Source organism: Schistocerca cancellata, chromosome 1 (assembly GCF_023864275.1).
Source record: "Schistocerca cancellata isolate TAMUIC-IGC-003103 chromosome 1, iqSchCanc2.1, whole genome shotgun sequence".
Taxonomy (NCBI): domain Eukaryota; kingdom Metazoa; phylum Arthropoda; class Insecta; order Orthoptera; family Acrididae; genus Schistocerca; species Schistocerca cancellata.
In genome coordinates, this window is record NC_064626.1 from 938,933,440 (window position 1) to 938,955,190 (window position 21,751).

Here is a 21,751-nt window from a genome sequence, read left to right on the forward strand (position 1 = left end):
AGTTTTGAGCGTCGCTCTGTTCGCCATCGCGATCAATCCAATAATGGATTGCCTCCCAGCTGATGTATCAGGCTCCCTTTTTGTGGACGATTTTACCATCTATTGCAGCGCGCAGCGTACACGTGTCCTGGAGCGCTGTCTTCAGCGTTCTCTTGACCGTCTTTACTCCTGGAGTGTCGCCAATGGCTTCCGTTTTTCTGCCGAGAAGACGGTCTGTATTAACTTCTGGCGCTACAAAGAGTTTCTCCCACCGTCCTTACGACTTGGTCCCGTTGCTCTCCCAATCGTGGAGTCAACCAAATTTTTAGGCCTTACCTTTGACAGGAAACTTAGCTGGTCTCCACATGTGTCATATTTGGCCGCCCGTTGTACCCGTTCTTTAAATGTCCTCCGTGTTCTCAGTGGTATGTCGTGGGGAGCGGATCGAACCGTCCTACTTCGTCTATATCGGTCGATAGTCCGCTCCAAGCTGGATTATGGGAGCTTTGTATACTCCTCTGCACGGCCATCCATCTTACGCCGCCTCAACTCCATACAACATCGGGGTTTACGACTTGCGATCGGAGCATTTTATACCAGTCCCGTAGAGAGTCTTCATGCTGACGCTGGCGAATTGCCGCTCACTTACCGGCGCGATATACTGCTTTGTCGGTATGCCTGTCGGCTACTGTCAATGCCCGACCATCCGTCTTATCGTTCCTTTTTTGACGACTCTCTCGACCGTCAATACGGGTTGTATGTCTCTGCCCTGCTACCCCCTGGAGTTCGCTTTCGTCGCCTCCTTCAACACCTTCATTTTTCACTCCCTGCAACCTTTCGAGTGGGCGAGAGCCACACGCCACCTTGGCTCCAGGCTCAGGTCAGCGTTCACCTTGACCTCAGCTCGCTCCCAAAAGAGGTCACCCCCAGTTCGGTCTACCACTCCCGTTTTTTGGAACTTCGTTCGAAGTTCATCACCATGACTTTCATTTATACAGATGGCTCTAAGACCAATGACGGGGTTGGGTGTTCCTTTATAGTCGGGGCACAAAGTTTCCAATACCGGCTCCATGACCATTGTTCGGTCTTCACAGCTGAGCTCTTTGCCCTCTACCAGGCTGTTCTTTACATCTGCCGCCACCGACATTCTGCTTATGTCATCTGCTCAGATTCCCTGAGCGCCATCCAGAGCCTCAGTGATCCGTACCCGGTTCACCCTTTCGTACACCGGATCCAACGCTCCCTTCAGCGGCTGGTGGACGTCGGTCCGCCGGTTAGCTTTATGTGGGTTCCCGGCCATGTCGGTATCCCTGGGAACGAAGCTGCAGATGCCGCGGCCAAGGCTGCGGTCCTCCAGCCTCGGACAGCTTCTTGTTGTGTCCCTTCGTCCGATCTTCGCAGGGTCATTTGTCGGCGCGTTGTGTCGCTGTGGCATGCCGATTGGGCTGCACTTACCGACAACAAGCTTCGGGCCTTAAAACCTCTTCCCGTGGCGGGAGGAGGTCGTTTTAGCAAGGTTAAGGATTGGACACTGCCGGTTCAGCCATCGCCATCTGCTGACGGCTGCGCCGGCGCCGTTCTGCCCATGTGGGCACTTGCTGACGATTAGACACATTTTAATGTCCTGTCCCGATCTTAACCAACTGCGCCTCGATCTTAACCTGCCTATTACTTTCGATGCCGTTTTAGCGGATGACCCACGAGCAGCTGCTCGTGTTCTTTGTTTTATCAATTTGACACACCTTGCTAAGGACATTTGATGAAGTTTTTTAATCCTATGCCTGTCAGTCTGTCTTTTATTGTGTTTTTCCTTTTAGTTGTTGTTGTCAACTTGTGGCTCGCGGTGCATTTTTAGAGGAGTCAGGGCGCTAATGACCATTGAAGTTGTGCGCCCTAAAACAACAAAAAAAAAAAAAAAAAAAAAAAAAAAAAAGGAGGAGAAGTTTCAGGATGGTTATATGGATTTTAAGAGGCACTGAAGATCTTCCCAGATTTCTTAAATGGGGTCACTGTGGCAGGGTGTGCAGATGGATAAATCTGACACCTAACAGTCCCTTCGCCAGAGGTTCATAACCAGTAATGGAGACTGTTGGCAAGTAAGATCACAAGGTTGGGATCAGTTTTTAGGTGGAGGAGTGTGTCTTTCTCTGTGGATGTGACATTGCTTTCCACATTGAGACATTTGGATGTTTGGAGGGTAATGGTGAGGCAAGGTTAAAGGTTAAGAAATTAAGGAAAGTTTACAAGAGTGATTTGGGGGCAGTGAGGGTGGATTCCCATTAATGGAGGAGTAAACTGGCTCAGGCAGGATTCAGTATTGCCTCTGGACTGAGTCTGGTTGAGTTAGTAGTGAAAAAGTGTTTCCATTGTAGAGACCAGGAGGAGGAGACAAGGTCCTTAACAAGACCAGCATGATTGAATTTTGGGTGGGGCAGAAGGTAAGGTCTCTGGAAAGGATTGATATTTCTGTGACAAAAGGCTTTTGGAGGACAGGTTCATGATTAAAGTACATAAACCCAAACACCCAGAACACCTCCCCTATTCACTTTGTGTGGTCCTCCTCAGTCGAAAGTCACCTTACTCAGTCTCAACCTCCAGCTGAGGCTTGATTATGTCAATATCTCTACCCACATCAAATCTATCAACCACCAACAATACCTCCACTTGACAGTTGCTACTCATTCCACACCAAGAATACTCTTACATACAGCTTGGTTAACTATGGTCATTGTATCCTTAGTGACAAGCAGCTACTCTTCAAATATGCCATTGTTTTCACTGAGGCCCACACAGACTAAAATTATTCTCCCAACCCAATCCAGAAATGTCTCCTGTTCCTTGTCTTCCCTCTCACATACCATCCCCACTTACCCACTATGGAACCAGTGTGTCACTCTCCCCTCACGACTCATTAGCACCCAGGATTTCAGCAATTAAACATTTCCTGCTCTAGTCTGAAATGAAATATCCTCTCCACTATCCTCTCATCCACCTCAGTGGTATTTTGCCACCAGTCCAAACCACCCAATATCCTTGCCTGTCACTATTCCATCCATGCTCCCATCCTCTTGTCCCATGGTTAATATACCTATGAGGATTTTGATGCAAGACAAGTACTGTACACCCCCCCGCCCCCTTCCTCCATCTAGTCAACATCTGTCATAGCCACAGGTATATCCTATCCCAACAGGTGAGGCCATCTGGCAAAGTAACCATGTGACCTATGAACTGCATACTGGTTGCTGCTGTCAGTCTGCATGAATGGCCACCTTCAGACAAAATAAGAAACAACTGGCTCACTTCGGTGCTGAATGTGCCACCCAATGTCATAAGCTTGATTTCGACTACTTCATAGCCCTGTGCCACCTGGATTCTTCCCATTAACAGAAGTTTTCTGAATTGTGCAGATGGGAACTCTTTCTGTGACATATTCATCATCACTGTAACCACCTTGGCCTCAATCTTCACTAGGCACTATCCTCCACCTGCTGCTCCCCATCCAGTCCTATGCAAGTCTATCCAGCTATTGCTCCTACAGTCCTTTCTCCTCTTCTGCTTCTCTCCTTAGCCTTCCCCTACCCCCCCCCCCCTTTCCAAATCCCTGTATGCTATGACAGAAAGCTTAGTTTCTTCTCCCATTCCTAGTCCTCTTACCTCTTCTTTACTTCCACTACCCAGTCCAGCTGAGACTGCTGCTCACCTTAGCCACAGTTAAGTCTTTGCATCCAGAGATAGCAGATGCCATGTGTTTTATGCATGTGTGTTTTGTATGAGGACAGACTAATTCTGATAGTTAAATTTCTAAGCAGTCTTTATTAAATGTGGTTTCTACCAATCAGTGCAGAGTTGCAACTTATCATTTTTTACTATTTAATATAATTAAACAACAAACGGTAATAAAGAGTTTAATCTCCAGATAAGGGAAACATACTATTATTAACAAGCTAAAGAACATGGGGTCGAAGGGGGGGGGGGCAGGGGGAAGGAGAGGTGGTCATTAAAGGTTGTTCTTAAACAGCACTACAGCCTCTAAAATGACTTCACTATGTTATTTAATGGTCCAAACCTGACCATGCAACTTGGGTGTTATAAAATAGCTGTGCAGGTTTAGAACAACTGAACTATTAATGGTACACACTACATGCATCTTCATATTTAAGATTTCATGGTGTCCTAATTAAGATCAGAAAAAACTCTAAATAGCCTATTAAAATTACAATTCAAATTCATTTGTTCAGTTAACTTTATTTTTCTCGATTGTTGGCAAAAGTAAATTTTGCAAAAAGTAAATTTTGCATTCACTCTGTAATTTGACATGTTCCACATCATAGTGCAACATTACATCTATGAACCATCAAAAGTGCAAATAACTAATACTTGCTGAACATTGTAGGATTTAAGATAAGTAAAATATTTATTGTACAAACATGAAAAATAAGGAATTTAGAGTTGATAGCCCAACATCCTGAAGACTTAGAGATGTTGGAATTCTTATGGTAAAAAATTTATTTTTAGAGATTGCTTATAAGTAGTAGTCATTTAAAGTGGTCCACAGCAATAATCTTTCCAAAAAGTTGCTGACAAACATGAAAAATAGTGCTATTTGTAGATGCATATATCAGTTACTCATTTCATAAATTACTTGAAAATTTTACTGTGCTGTCACTAAGAACCTCTCTGTAGTGCAGAAAGTGGTAGCTATAAAAAATATAAACATCATATAGTGTAGGAATACTATTGTTTGTCAGTTAGACTCACATGATCAATTATATAGTCATACAGCAACTAGGTAACAGAGTAGCAGCAAATGTTCAAAATATTTACCATGCTCCAGTGTAAGACATGAAGCGCCTGTTGTTAACTACACATCATTTTTAATGAAAATTAACATCTACAGGAATAATAACTAATAATTTAGCCTTGTGATTTGTACAATATCGGATGAAAAGTATTTGGACACATGTAATGCGGAATTAACCACTAGTGGTAAAGAGACAGTATAAAAGAAGATAGGGAGTATTGCATTTTCTGTCGAGAAGCAGAGTTGATCAATCAGCAGTGCTCAGCAATTTGAGGTGGTCTAGTCCTTGGATGTCAACCTGAGTAATAAATCCATTGGGGACATTTCAACTCTTCTAAAGTTGCCCAAGTTGACTGTTGTGATTGTGAAGTGGAAATATGATGGAACAACCACAGCTAAACAGACAATGAACATCTCGTGTATTGACACAGGGACTGTTGAGTGTTAACACATTGACTGTCAGTAGGCCCTGGTGACCAAAGCACAGCCTGGTGCCTGACAATGCAACACCCATCACTATGCATATGGCAGTCAGTGTGTCAGATGCTGGTTAAAAAAGAGAGTAAAGTTCTTGCACTTAATAATGTATGTAGATTATTATTATTATTATTATTATTATTATTATTATTAAATATGGCTCAATGGCCTGGTGCAAGTCTTTCTACTGGAAGATGCTTCACTGACTTGCATGTCCCTCAGGGGAAAGGGGCTTATAGTTTCACACTGAACCTAAACCACGTGTAGCTTTTTGTGAGCCTAGGCTAAATTAAAATTAGGACTGACATATCCATGGTTTAGTAGAGATTAAATTCTGTGACCCCTCAGATCCCAGACATGCACTTTGCCAATGGACAACTAGGTCTGACATGTACACAGGCAGCTCATCAACGGATTTTGATGAGCGAGTTCATGAGTATAAAAATGTAACACTTATGGTTATATCTTGTTATTACATTGACTTCGAAGCTCAAGTTATTTACACTGCCAAAGGACTGTAAACATCAGTATTTGACATAAATACCAACATATCTCTACCTGCCATTTTTTGATAAAGATATGGAACCCTAAAAAATGCATAAAGCAGTGGAAGAATTCAATCATGAGTTCCAAAGTGCTACCAGTGGTCCACCTACTAGCACTATGACTGTACACTTTGTACAGTGTTAAAAAGAATGAGGTACAATGGTCTAGCAGCTCCTCATAAGCCATACATTTCTGTACTAGGTGCTAAGCAATGTTTGTGCTGTAAACATCAGTGGACAGTGGGTGACTGGAAATAAGTGATTTTGTCTGGTGAATCATGCTGTACCCTGTGGAAATCCAATGGAAGGGTTTGTTTTTGGTGAAAGCATGAATAACATTACCTGACATCATTTGTAGTGCTGACAGTGAAAGGGGTGGTGGTGGTGGTGGTGGTGGTGGAACAGTAAGAGGGTTTTTTTGTGGTTAGTGCATGGTCCCCCTATTGCACTTCAGAAAATGCTCAATGCAGAAGGAAGTGAATACATTTCACAGTATTGTGTACTGTGAACAACAGAGGAACAACTTACAGATTGATTGCATTAGCATGACAATGCACCCTGTCATAAAGCAGCATCTGGGAGACAATTTGTGGACATCACTCCTGAAATGGGATGGTATGTTAGGAGTCTTGACCTGAACCCAATGGAATATCTTTGGGATGAAATAAAAAACAAATCTGTCCATATCCCTGTGTCATCGGGTTTCAGCTCTTCAGGACTGCCATTCCTCTAGACATTCAGAGGCATCACTGTATGTGTCTCCAGCAGATGTAAAGCAGTCATAAAGATGAAAGATGCACGTAGCCCATATTAATGTCCACAAATTGGTGTGCAGATAATTTTAATCAAATAGTTTAGATATTAAATTCAGTATTTCTCAAAATATGAGGCTACACATTAAAAGGTAGCATTAAACTACAAACAAAGGCCTATTTAAGTTCATAAGACACAGTTAAGCCATTCTTCTCATAATTTTTCAGTCTGAAAGGCTGAGCTTGGTAAATTTCACATTACATGCAGTTTCGTACGTTGGTATCAAAGATGGTTGCAGAACTTGATCCATCACTACCTTATGGTGGTATCTGTTGAAGGAAATCTGTCTACAAAGGAAAGAATGGTTTTGAATTTAAGTGGTATGCAACTTAAATCATAGATGTCTACTAAAATCTAGTACACTTTTTTAATCAAGAATACATTAGGAGGTATAAACTGACCTATAATGTAGTCTTAATTTTGAACTATTTACTATTTATAGTAAACTCCTGCCCCTCATACAAAAAAGCCTACTAGTGAACTGCCTGTAAAGACTCAACTAATGAAAAATAAAAATTTAGTAAGTGAACAGAACAAATCTACCTAAATAATTTCCCAACAATATTATGAATGGATAGTTTGCTGCTAAAGATACAGAGGGGATGTGGAGGACAGGCACCAGTTTAAGTTTGTGGTCAGGTGACCTACAGGAATGTAGAATACATTTCAGGTAGTTTCCACCTGTGGAATTCAGAAAAACTAGTTTTGGAAGGTTTGGTGCAGGCTGTGAACCTGTCATTGAAGTGTTGGACAGCATGCACAGCAACTGGATGGTCCAACCTTGGCCACAGTTTGTTGGTTGCCACTCATGCGGACAGCCAGCTTTCTAGTTGTCATGCCCATCTAGAAAGCAGCACAGTGGTTGCAGCTGAGTTTGTAGATCACATGGCTACTTTCACAGGTAGACCTGTCTTTGTTGGAACAAGAGATGTCCGCGACCAAATTGGAACTGGGGGGGGGGGGGGCGGGGGGGGGGGGCGATGTATGAGACAGGTCTTGCAGCTCAGTCTATTGTACAGAGGAAGAAACCCGTTTGGTCAAAAGCTTAAATGTAGAGCAGCCTTTTTGTTGTGCTTGTCTGCTACTCACAAGGGAACCTCCCCATCACATCCCCCTCAGATTTAGTTGTAAGTTGGCGCAGTGGATAGGGCTTGAAAAACTGAACACAGATCAATTGAGAAAACAGGAAGAAGTTGTGTGGAAATACGAAAAAAATAAGCAAAATATACAAACTGAGTAGTCCATGTGCAAGATAGGCAACATCAAGGAGAGCGAGGGTTCAGGAGCGCCGTGGTCCCGTGGCTAGCGTGAGCAGCTGCGGAATGAGAGGTCCTTGGTTCAAGTTTACTTTTTTTATTTTCGCAAAGTTATGATCTGTCTGTTCGTTCATTGACGTCTCTGTTCACAGTAATAAGTTTAGTGTCTCTGTTTTGCGACCGCACCGCAAAACCGTGCGATTAGTAGACGAAAGGACGTGCCTTTCCAATGGGAATCGAAAACATTTGATCGCAAGGTCATAGATCAACCAATTCCTTGACAGGAAAACATGTCTGATATATTCTATACGACACTGGTGACGGCATGGGCATCACATGACAGGAATATGTTGTCAACCCACCTAACTTGTACACTTGGCGAATGGGTAAAAAGATTCTTCTACCTTGCCCGATTTAGGTTTTCTTGTCGATGTGATATCCACTCCCAAAAAAGTGATGAAAACATAAGTTTTTCAGGTAATAATCGTCTGAAAATAAAAATTAAAATTTTCACTCAAGGGAAGACTTGAACCAAGGACCTCCAGTTCCACAGTTGCTCACGCAAACCACGAGACCACGGCGCTCCTGAGCTCACATTATCATTGATGTTGCCTATCTGCACATGGACTACTCAGTTTTTTTTTTTCCCACACAACTTCTTCCTGTTTCCTCGATTGATCTATGTTCAGTTTTTCAAGGCCTATCCACTGTGCCAACTTACAACTAAATCTGAGGGGGGGTGCTATGGGGAGGTTCCCTTGTCAGTGTCTCCTTTATATGATGAATAGTGATCTATCCATTTCATAATGTTGTTATTCCATCCTTGACTTTCCGTTGTTAAATTATTTCCCATTTCATATTAATTACATATTACTGTATCTATAACAATCTGATCTCCAGCTTATTCTTGTATCATAGTTTTTAACCCATCTAATATTTGTCTGAAATTAACACGAAATGTCCATTGTGATCACATTGATCACAATATGTTGAGTAACTAATATTACCAGCTTCAAAACTATATTTGAAGTCGGATAACTGCAGATGCCACCTGGGGTAGCAGATATACTGATAATGGTTTCAATTGCATCTACCAGCAGATGATACAGCTGCCAGAGCTTGAGGAAAAAAGGCACAGTTTGAAGCACAGAAACACCTCACTCCTATGGTCAAGTGAGTTTAAAAGGGGTCAAATTTTGAAATTTTGAAGAATTGCCATATGAGCTGGACATGTCTTATTAGATGAAGGGTATAGTCTTTCCTTCAGTGTCTTATGATTAATGTTCTAGTCAACAAAGACACCCACATTGATATGGTGGTTGAAGCTTTGTTTTAGGCTACAAGATGACCTACAGTGTCTGAAACTGACTTGTTCAGGAAATGAGCACTCACAAATACTAACCACTATCATACTGTAAACCATCCTTTCAAAGCTTTGTGAAGTAATTGAAATTCTATGATTATTTTTAATGTTCTTGTGGAAGTTTTTGGTAGTAGTAATGCAAATAGTATGAGGTGACTTCTTTTTAATCAGTAATTGTAATATGATCTCATATCAGTATCAGTGATCCAAATAATAATGCTGAAGTATTTAATGGTAATTATAGCTTATTTTTATTTTGTGAGTACAAATCTGCAATATATTATCAGGAATCTCTGCATGCTGCATTCATAATCTGACAATTTTTTTATAGGTTACACCTATCAAATTTCAAAGCTACAAGAACATTACTGGCAATGGAGCAAGGATGAGGAAAAGAATTATTGCATTAAGCTGGGTAGATTATCAGGAGGAAACACATTTCATAGAAGGAACTGATGAAAATTTTACTGCTAAAAGTAGGTATGCTCTTTTTTCTTGAGGCAGTTACAAATATCCAGTGACAGCTATATCAAGTGTGGTTTGTTTTTGCAATGAAATACCTACTACTTGTGCATAATTGAGTTTCTAAATACTTTCTGGTGCTTTTTGCACACACATATATTTTAAATTATTGGTTTTCGAAGTGTGTCTGTAGTTGGTAAATAATAACTTTGGGATCAGAAATCATGATCACTAAAGACAATGTAAAGACTCTATGAAGACTGATTTACAGTGTTTATTTCTAAATCAGTGTGGAACCTCATATTCTTAGAAAGGAATGAAATCGACATGAAACAACTTTTTGTGTTTGCATCTTATTCAAAATGACATTATTCCAAATGACATTAAAATAAATTTTACATCGCTTTAATAAATAGCAAGTCGTTTTATGTAGATGCAAAATGTTATGTCATCTTGCTATTAATGATTTTTATCTGTCCCAGAACATGCTAGCAGAATCTTGGAAGTTCTTTGGTATTTGTTTGCAAAGGTATTAGATATTAATAAGCAGCTAAGACAGAATGGCTGTTGTAATGATGAGTGGAATAGTTCAGTTTGTCATGAGACTGAAATGTTGTCAGTTCCCATATTATACATTAGCTTAAGTTATTAGCAGGATGGGTACGTTATAACAGCACATTTCATTACAGTGCAGATTATGGTGCTAGAGACATGGAAAACTGAAATCACGAGGCACTGATACCTTTATATTTTGACATTTCAGGGGTTTACAGTGTGTGTCCATATTAAGGGAAACTGTTACAGAAAGTCTGTGGTAACCTCTATAACATACATGTAGTGATAGGAATTTATCATCATTGATTCATGGCCATAGATAAGTATGAAACATTGAAGCAGATGACGTGCCTGAATGCTGGACAATAACATCCAGTAAGCACCCACTGAACCTTCTTGGTTGCTCAGTCTGACAGGTACTTTGACAAATGCCAACAAAAGCTAGCTGAAAAAAAAAAGGCTCACCTCCTTTCTGATGAAGCTTGAATGCTCTGGGACATCACTCACTACTGTACTGAAGTTATATATTTAATGAAAATCATTCAAATTTAAAGCTAATTACCATTACATACATTATGCAAGAAAACAGTAAAATTATTGATCACTTTGCACCTTTTCACGATAATATCAACACAGTATTAAACAAGTTATTAACAAAATTATATCACCCCAGTTGGTATTCCTTTAACTGAGGTGTACATTGCTTGCATTTTTCAGAAATTCACAATACTGCTGAATTTTTTTATTGGCCATAACCTAAAAACTGTTTACAAGAACAGGAAATTGTGCAAAACTTTTGTTGTTAAAACAGATAACAGTTCGGCTGTTACTTGCTTAGGTCATAAGAGGCTGCTGATAATTGCAGTGTATCAGACCAACAAATTAATAGAATCAGAAACATTACTTTAAAGTTACTGTTTTACTGTTTTCTGTTCTGTAAAACAGTGCACCAGGTACAATGCAGCCCCACTGTGGATGCTGTTCTCGGGCATGGATAAGTTATCTGCTGTATGTAATCAGCTGGACACTGCTCTGATTGCTGTCAAGGAAGTGAAGTAAAAGTTGCTGCAAACGAGTGTTTGGAGGACTACTGAGTCATGTACCAGAGATATCTCAACCCCTTCCTCTTCTGTGGATGTTGTCTCTTCTGCATAAAATAAAGGACCTATCACTTCTCTTCCATTTGACTGAGAATGGTGTGTCAGGGCAGGTCACTGTGTCTGGTAAACAAGGTGCTGCCTTACACTAGGGCCAAAACAGCCAGTGGGACTCACTTCACATGTTATGGAATGGTGTTTAATCCCACATCAAGGGAAGTCAAACATAAAAGATAGGGGTCTAATAATCTACAGTTCAAATGTATGGTAAATATTGGTACCCCATATGGAAATAGTATCAAGAGATAAGATGGAACTCTATGTGCACTCAGTATGCCTGGGTGACCCAACCAACATATTGAAGAGGGTATTCTGGTAATCACTAAGGAATGCGGTGGAACAAACTGCAGACTGTGGTTAATGTGGGCGAAAAAGAGCCTGTAGTGTGGACTTGCAGGTTGTACTTTGATCATGCTAGTGACTAGAAGAGAAGGTTGAGGATACTAGTGCTCCTTGTGGAGCTTCACTAAAGTTCCAAAATCGATTGTGGTCCCCTAGGTCTGAGACAAATGTAAGACTTGAACCAGGCTGCAGAGGTACTGTGACCAGTTAGGCTGTGACTACTTAGATTTGGGCTATAGGGTTCAGAACTGTAGGGTTCCCCCAAAAGGATCAAGTGTGTACTACACATCAGAGGCTGCTAACCAGATAGTTGCGTGTGGGATGCTCACAAGGTTTTTTTGACAACTTTCATCCAGTTCAGGTAACAATAGCTGTAGGAAACCGAGGTACCAATGCAAGATCCATAGGAAGGTCACCCACAAGTGAGAGTATTTCTGTCCCTGGAGTCAACTGCCAAAGCATTTGCAATTGTGCCAGAATTTTAGGCTCCTTTAGAAAACAGTGAAACTCACATAATAATACAGAAATCTTGTTAATAAACAAAGTTGACAGTAGCAAGATTTTTGGTGGCAGTTTAAACCTGTATTGAAAGGTTAGGCTAATGGAAAGTGATGGTGGTGTATTTGTTGCAGTAGACAAACTTGAGTCTACAGGGATAGAAGGTGAAACTTTATGTGAGATAGTTTTGGTATAAAATTATAATTAGACCCTTCTAATAACTGCTGCTCACCTCCTGATGTAACTGGAAACTTTAGAAAGAACCTCAGTTAAATAGTGCACAAGTTCCTGTCATACTGGAATCATTGTAGGACACTAATCATCGAACCATCAATTGGGATAACTACAGTGGAACATCAATTTTAAATTCCCTGATTTTACATTTTTTGTGATTCTATACCATAAATTTGTAGCCCCTGCGAAAACCCACAAAATCAATGCTAAATTTTCCTTGATTTTAGGTTTATTTGCAATAAGGATTACCTCAATATTACATTTTTCCTTGACATTATCCTCTTTTCTTCCTATTGACATCTGATGTGACTGAATGAGTTATAAGTGGCACACAAGACAAATAGTTTACACAGCAGGTGGTTGCAGACTTGAGAGAATACTTTAGGCCATTGTGAAGAAGGGGACATAAGTGGCAAGTATGATGTAATTCATGATCAGCATTGCCAACATGACTTACAATGTTTAGCTTCATCTTGCAAGTATGACAAAACTACTGCTAGGTTAATAGTGTTGGCACATTAATGAATTCATCTTGAATTCTTTATACACACGAATGACTGAAACTCTAACTTACTGAGATATTCACTGATGCATATGACACATCTGATCAGACAGTTATAGTAGTTTATTTGGTATTAATTTTGTAAGCTCTTGTAATTGAAATATTATTTTTTAATCCTAGAGTCAGCTTGTGTCATTGCTGTTAATTTTATGTTGTACTTTTCCATTATTGTGCGTGTGCGTGTGCTTGTGCGTGTGCGTGTGCTTGTGCGTGTGCGTGTGCTTGTGCGTGTGCGTGTTAACCCACCTTGTCTGCTCACTTAACAACTATGGCTGGCCGAACTGGATGAGGCTGTGCAGTAGTTATCATACTAGTCTCGCATTTGGGAAGACAATTCTAATTAAAGTCTGGCCTTCATGATTTGGGTTTTCAGTGATTCAATCACTTCAGACAGTTGTTCGAACAGCTCCGTTGAAAGGGCACAGCTGATTTCCTTCACTATCCTGACACAGTCTGAGCTAGTCCATCTCTAATGCCCTCACTGTTTGTGGGACTTAAAATTGTGTCCTTCCTTACCTTACTTCTCCTGGCTGGCCAAGCTGTCAAATACAACTTTCTCTTGTACAGCAAGCAGGCTTCTCACACTGGATACGAAAAATGTAAAACTGTGATATTTTAGATGTTACTGCTCATTTACTGGATGAAAATGCAAAGGGACGTAGTTAAGTGTGGAATGAACATCTTAATTCCGTGGATCAATGGTTACTAAATCTAGCAAAGTGTTTACACTAACAGACCTATCACAATAAAAGTTCAGTCTGACCAACTACGCAGTGATTTTGTTAACAGGAAATTAAAATGTGTTCTCTTTGCTTAATTAAGACTTATTTCCTAATTCCAGGTCTGGAAGTTGCATCAGATAAATTTGTTTTGAATTACTTTGCCCAGAACTGCAGTACACTTGTAGCTCAAGAAAGAGTACAGCTTGTGATAAATGACAATCAACAGCCAACAGGTAGTGTGGAATAAATTTTGTGAATGTCAGTGTGTGTTAACATTATTAGATTACAGTGAGAAGAGAGATGTTGTGGTCTCCCTTGTCCCTGGTTATGGGCACCCTTGACTTGGAGTACAGATCTAACCTAACAGATTTATGGCTCCTTTGCTCTTTCTAGCACTGATAAATCAAACCCTACTCCCATTTTCAAGACCATTCGTCAGAATTAATCTGTAAGTCTTTATGTACTGTAACTGTAGACATACATTCTGCTTCTAAATGTTTTAATTAGGAAACAAGGAAAGAAAGATCAGTTAACAAATGCACACAAACTGTGTGGTCACATTTACTTCATACCCTGTTAAATGTGACACAATATTACTGTTAGTGACAAAAAAGATAACTTATGTACTTGCCTGCTTATCATCAACTACTTCAGTTTCAGTGCAAAGGCAATGATTTTAACAAGAATAGGCCATTAATTTGGTACCAGTCAAAATTCCTTTATGGGGTTTATTCAAACGATAAAAGTGGTTTGCTTATATTGAAACATGGGCAGCTGAGAACAAAGATATAGAAAGGCAGTGCCATCTATTGATTAATTCCAAAGCCAAAGTAATCATTGTTTTGATTCAGTACTTGTTCCACTTTGGATGAGAGCAAAAAAGAGCTTTAAATATTGATACCTCTGCCAATTGCAGAATGCATTTGCATTTTTATGTGTAAAAGATTCTACAGCTGCTGAAATTAACAAGTTGTGCCTAGTTTACATGCCTACTGTAATGAGTGAAAGGAAGGTTAGACAATGGTATTGAGATTTTAAGTGGTCATACAAACATGCATAATGACTGAAGTGGCAGCCCAGCATCCAGGCCAATTAAACCACATAATTAATAACTGGTAAGAAGTGTGATCTTATTGATCCATGTCTGTTGGCCAGGAATTTCCTCTCATATGGTGCACTGCTACTTGCACAGCTGTCATGCAAATGCTTGCATATCACTAATTACGAGTGAAATGGGTACAAAAAAGCTAACTGGTCAGCACAGACAGCAATGAATGTAAAGGGAATGAGCTGTTTTGGACCACCATTGATAAGCTGGAGATCATTTCTTTTCTCACATTATTACGGGCAAGATGTTTTGATTCTGTGTTGGTATAAGATATTCACAATGGTCAAAACTGTGGCAAAATCAAAACCAATAATTAATACATCTTTTTACTTGAGTAAAGAAGAGGGCTATAATTTCCTGAGTATTTTCTTATATCAAGGAAAATTGTTGGACGAAATCAAATGAGACAGAATTGCTCCCCAGTTCTTAGCTTCAGGAGGTGAAATGTGTAGTACTGTTAAACTGTCTAGCTTTCAGAACTAAGGGATTCTTCTTTGAGGAGAGAGGGTTAGGTTGTAGAGGTTAAAAAGGTTCATACCTTGTGCCAGCATACATTTCAGCATTTCAGTTGGGAACTTTCCAAGCACCTACCTTACAATCACTATTCTGACCCTTGGAGGTACAGCTTGATGGACAATGTTATGAAGATAACAAACTCGAGACAGTTTTCAACTGGTTTAATTCCCATTTAGAGAACTTATATGCTACTAGTGGTCAGACTATGCCCAGTGGTGAATGAGGCTAGAGCAACATTACAAAAAAGCTTAGAATGAGCACTGATTACATAAAAAGTGAAACAGATTTTTAAGAACCAAAACTGCCAATAAGTTTTTAATAATGAGTAGCACTACTTTCTGCATCTGTTTCCAGCCACACTGACTGACACAGTGATGTAACAAACTCCAGATCTAAAATGCACGACAGATAATGCAGACAGATGAAGCTGACAGACAGACATACCTTTCTTTCAATTTATAAACATAGAAGAGCAATTAGAATGAATGCTTCTGAAATTCTTCCAAACTTAGAATGGAAAGACCAAAGCAATGTTTACAGTGAAATCTTGATAATTACAAATTTAAAGCAACGTAGATGCCCATATGTTACCTTACTTGATCGTGTGTGAATACTAATATGTAGACAGTGTCTCTGGAGGAATGGCTAGTATTCAGAGAAATGACAGGAGTGATCATTATAAGCAAAAAGGCTGGTAAACAGGGCCTCTAAAATGCCTAACTTCAGAGCTATAAACACGTCTTCTTTAGAAGAGATTATTCTAAGTAATGAAGTGCTCACAGCTCGTACGATATGCATTTTAGAGCCCATGTTTATCAAATGTTTTTGCTTTGAATGATCATTGCCATCATCATCTTTATTCATCATTCCTTCTGTGACATCCTGTATAATGTTTTGAGTATTGTACCTATTCTCCAAGAAAGACTGTGAATATCAGCAAGGTTTGTGTTGTGCAACCTCTTTGAGGCTTGAATTGCTAGTATTTTCAAATTGGCACTCTTTTACTCAGCCGGGAATAAATTACAGTATATGTTACCAGAGATGAATATGATCACAAAGTTATTGTAGCAAGAACTAGAAAGTGACAGTGAGTGCACTCAGTCATTCTCAAACAATGTTTGATAAGACCATTAAAACTGCTAAAATACCTAAGTAGCTGTCGTGTAACATATTTCATGGCACAACACTAAATTTAGTTTTTAAGGGTGAAGCTGAACCCTTTGTTTTGGTTAAACCATTGTTTATTGATGAAATTTATTACCGTGTGTGTGTGTGGGGGGGGGGGGGGGTTTCAAAATCAGTTAGTAGCTCCAGTCTCCAATTTGTTTGTTTCATTCTGTATTAATGTATAGTGAATTCACTTTCAGGTTACATTAATGAGGAATCTACAAGATTACTGGCACTTATTTTACCACTGTGTGTTGCTGTAGCCGGAATTACAACTCTGATTGTCTGCATATGGTAAGTAGTAATATTGATAGTGGCGCACTGTGTGCGATCTGGGTTAAATCACTTGTCAGGTCTGCACCATTGCACAGAATATGACAAAACCAGGACAGACTTTCCAATGCTGGTTGGTGATAAACAGAAACTATTATTGTCTGCAGACTAAACTAAAATTGTCAATATAATTCTGGCTTGTAGTTTATTGCTAGTCCATGATGGCATTACAAATCTATGAATTAAGTGAATATTTGACCAAAAAAAAATCAGTATTGATGCAGTCCAAGAATATTGTGTAGTGTGTGATGGTTAAAAGGAATCATTCATAAAATTGTATTCTGAAATTGAGATGGTAATGGTGGCAATTTGGTTTCATAATAGTGAGACACGTGTAGAAGAGAAAGGAGGCAAGAGGGGCATACAGCTTGGTGATGCAAATAAATGACAGCATCCATCAAATTTCCATAATAAAGAAAGGCTGAAATCAAGGAAACAGAACTGGAAAAAAAGTTTATCACTACATTACAGACACTTGGCTACAACATTGACAGAATGTGCACTATGCTATAGATATAAAGAAATTATAAAAATTGTACTTCAAAGGACAATAAGAGTTCATAGTGATCTATTCAATATACCATAATTTGGGAAATGTACAGTAACAAATTAAAATGATAAAAGAAATTACTGGTGCTGACCAGAAAATTAAAAAATAAGAATGTATTCCTCTAAAGTTGTAACTTACCAATAAGGGAAAGTTCTTATGCAATATCTTACAGCAGATAACAAGACAGCTCCACTGAAAATTATGTAGAAAGAATGGAGAAAATTGTGCCAATATAAATAAGTATTGTATCTCTCACTAAATTATTCCTAAGCATATGAACTATGTAAATAGAAGGGTTCAGCAGTTGCTTTTGCTGCTATTAACGGTGACCTATTTCCATTCTTCCTGAATCATGATGGGTAGCACTTGACAGATTTTTGCGTAAATGCACCAAGCATGCAACACACTCTCTAACTAGTCTAAATAATGTTAATGTTTTCAGAAAACCAAACCAAAAACATTTTAATTGTATCAAAGGCTATTCACTTAAGAAACCATTAGACAGTATGGCTGTTCAGTACTTGCCTTTCGAAAGCAACATTCTGAGTACAGCCAATAGATGCTCACAAATATAGAAAGAGAATGGTCCTAGATTTCAGAACTGTTTTCTTCTTCCTCGGAGGCTATTAACATAATGTTTCTGTCTGTAAAAGTACTGAATTCTTATTATTCACCATAATGTGGGAAACATGCTGTTGTTCAAAATGTTTTAAAAAATACCTATTTCATTTTATCATTGACTAAATTAATGCTCTAATATCTAATCATGAGAAACAGCTGTATACCATCTCATCACCACATAAATTTCACTATAATGGGAAGCAAAGATTGTAGAGTTACTTGAATGTCAAACCCTTTAGCACAAATCTTCAAAGAACTTCCCTTTCCCTGGACACTGTTGAACTTAACTGCACCTATTGGCAGCAGGACACTTAAATGATTTTCAAGGCAGTAAATACTGTATATGTCAAATTTCACCTACAGAATATTTGTCACACAGCACCTTAATGATCAGCAGCTTGTGTGTAAGAAATTTCATTATCACACACACTAGGTCAACTATGTACAAGGAATTCAGTCTAACTTAAGCACATGAACGATAATTTCTGGCGTACAGAACTCTTCTGGTGGTAATTCTGACGTTCCAGAATGAATTTTTACTTTGCAGTGGAGTGTGCACTGATAAGAAATCTGCAAGGAAGTTAAAACTGTAACATGTTAACAATGCCTGTTTAAAGAATCATAGTTTTTACAAAATTTTAAATTACAAAGCAAAATCAAACAATGTAAACTCCAGGTTTGAATATCAAAAATACTGGAAAAGGATATGGATTGCTGCTTACTGTAAAGATGAGAGGCTGAGTTGTAAACAGGCACAATGAAAACTGTACACGTTTAGCTTTCGACTAAAGCCTTTTTCAGAGTGTGGCACACAAGTGTGAGGAGACCTAAAGGGAGCACGTAATAAGGTAGAAGGGCTCCCTCCCCCCATTCCCAGAGGGTTCATGGTTCTTACATGAGTCTGTGCATGGTGCACATGGGGTCCTATTGCAGCCCATTCTTCCTTTCTGGAATGCATTTCCTTCACTGTATCCCTCCCCATTCTTGCTCCTTCCCTGCTGCCCCCCTCCTTCCCATCTCTGTATTCTGATTTACATCGACCTTCCTATCCATCTGGCTCCTTGCATTCCTAGTAGTTTTGTTCCTCTTGCCTATTATTTAACCCTTCTTGGCATTTTAATCCCTCCTTGCAATTTGACCTCCATTTCTAAATTTTTCTGTCTTTAGTGTGGACTATTTGGATTTCTTCTCTGCTGTAGCCCCCGCCACCGTGCTAGGTCACCAGCATGTGTAGCCAGTCCATTATGGTGGGGCTGTTATGTACCCATCTGGCTGAGCCCCCTGACAAGACAAGGATGGGTCATTCCACGTCAAAATATGTTTATAACATAGGAACTTCTGCAAAAATTTTTTTGTCTCAGACTACAACTTTATTTTATATTGAATTTTAAATGTGGTGATATTCTGATAATAGGGCTCTGCAAGAATGTCAATTCAAATTGGTACTTATCTACACAAATGCCCATAACTCAAGCGTTTATGAAGCTTGTGATTTGGAATCTTTTTTTTGGAAAGCAGGCAAGGCATATAGTTAAGATATCCAGTTATTGAAGCAGTAAAGTTACAAAGAAAATTTTTAATTTTAGATTTCAGAAAAATTGAGAGGATGTGGAAAAATTCTTCACATTCCTCCAACCTGATGGGAACCTGATTTTAGTCTTAAATAATCCCCTAGATTTTAAGCTTCCTAATAAAAGAAATTTAATGGGGCTTCTGCTAATTTGTGGGGCCCTATCATTCCACTTGTGTAATATGTTTTAAGTGAGTTATCAGTTAATTCAATGGAAAATGTGAATTCATGCTCTGTTGGACAATTACCAAAACTACCATGTCATTTGACAACCTTTACCTTAGTGAAAACTGTACAGAAAATAGTAGAGCAGGTGAGTGAAGACCAACAAGATCTGATATTGCTACAATCCAATACAAGCTTTCCACAAGGTCAAGAAAGTGCTGCTATATGTGGACAGCACAGATACTATTGCTTAAAAGTTTTTGAAAGCCATCAAAGAACTTGGTGTGATCCTTTCAAAGAACACACTGTTAAAAAATCTTTGAGGTCAGTTTGCTTGTCTTTCTCCAAAACATTAACTGCTAAAAAATTTGTGTAAAACCAGGCCAAAAACTGTGTGCATGGTGTTTTAAGATTGTGAATTTTTTTGTGAATTGTGGTTTATTAGTCTCATAACATACATAATCTAAATCATTTGATTCACGTACAGGAGACATGTCAAAATTATGGTAAAGTTTTACCATATACATACACCACCTGATTTTAACAAATGGTACCATAGCAATAATACAATATAAAAATACACATACAATAAAAACTAACAATTACAACTAATGATTTTAACAAATGGTACCATAATAATAATAATACAATTTTGTTACACATACAATAAAAGACTAACAATTACCCCTTGCTCAAATTATCATGTCATACTCTATGAATTCTTCTACTGAATAGTAACATTTATCCCACAGTATCTGCTGTAGCCATATTTTTAGACTCTTTGGCTTCATATTAAATATATTTTTGCCCATTAGCTTGTTATATATTGTCATCCCCATATACTGTGGAGTTCGTGCATATAATTTCAAATGGTGTGTGGGTAACATAAAATTATTTTTATTTCTTGTGTTGTACATGTGGTTAAAATGATTTTCTTCAAATAATTTTTGTCTGCTATGTACAAAGATTATAATTTCATAAATGTATATGGAGGGAACTGTTAGGATTTGCAGGTTCCGAAATAATGGGCACCAAGATTCTGTTTGTTTTGTGGATGGTACTAAATAGTCAGTGTACATTTTCAATTAACATTAATGTGCCTAGAATAATTGTTGTTTAAAGATGCTAATTTGATGCCCTAAACAATTGATCCATGTAATGAAAATGTCTGTTAAATTTGTAACTTCTTGCTCTGAACTTACATAAGGGAGCTTTACTATAGGTTGTCAGTTTACATAATCTGATTTGAATGATCTTCTGAACAATGATGTAATTTTTTTAATTGTACTTCGTAACTTTACTGCTTAAATAATTACATGTCTGTTAAGTATGTGCTTTTCTTAACTTATGAAAAAGATTCCAAAACAAAAGATTTGTAAACAACTGAGTTATGGGCATTTATGTAGATAAGTACCACCCAGTTATCAGAATATCACTACATTTAAAATTCGATACAAAAAAGTTCTAGTCTGAGAAAGATTTGGCACAAGTTCTTATAAGTATAAGCAAATGTGCAAAGTTTCTTGCAAATAACAGATGATGGGTGATGTGACCCTGTGTAATTGGATGTGAAATGACTGGATCACACTTCTGATATCTGAACTGTTCCCTCACCATGTGTGCCAAGGAGTGGTTGTTTATCATCATCAAGCATCGGAACTGGGTGAAATGGCAGTGGTGCCATATGGCCATTGCTGTGGCTGGGTGGCACCCATGGGGAGAGCCCGATTGGAGTGGGTGGTATTAGGGTGGATGCTTGGCGCATGAAGTGTGTCAATCTGCAAAAATCTGCCCATTCTCCTATGGCAATCTCTTAACAGTGGTAGCGGTTTTTTGAATACTGCTTCGTATGACCCTACAAGCCTTCCCTTCCCTTCCCTTCCCTGGCTACACCCTGGGAGGCAGGCCAGGGTCAGTTTCTTGAGATGAAACACCTCCTCACTACCTGGTTTGTT

General features: G+C 38.9%; 1 protein-coding gene across 2 annotated transcripts in view; it reads left to right on the forward strand.

Moving 5' to 3' along the window:
• LOC126162696 (uncharacterized) overlaps positions 1 to 21,751 on the forward strand; it is a 173,419-nt gene that overhangs the window by 125,877 nt on the left and 25,791 nt on the right. Inside the window, exons 5-7 of one of the 2 annotated variants that reach the window (XM_049919353.1) lie at positions 9,566 to 9,710; positions 13,886 to 13,999; positions 16,758 to 16,851. In XM_049919353.1, coding sequence (XP_049775310.1) covers positions 9,566 to 9,710; positions 13,886 to 13,999; positions 16,758 to 16,851 — 353 coding nt within the window. The remainder of the gene's footprint in view (positions 1 to 9,565; positions 9,711 to 13,885; positions 14,000 to 16,757; positions 16,852 to 21,751) is intronic. The other variant, XM_049919359.1, reaches the window with a different exon arrangement.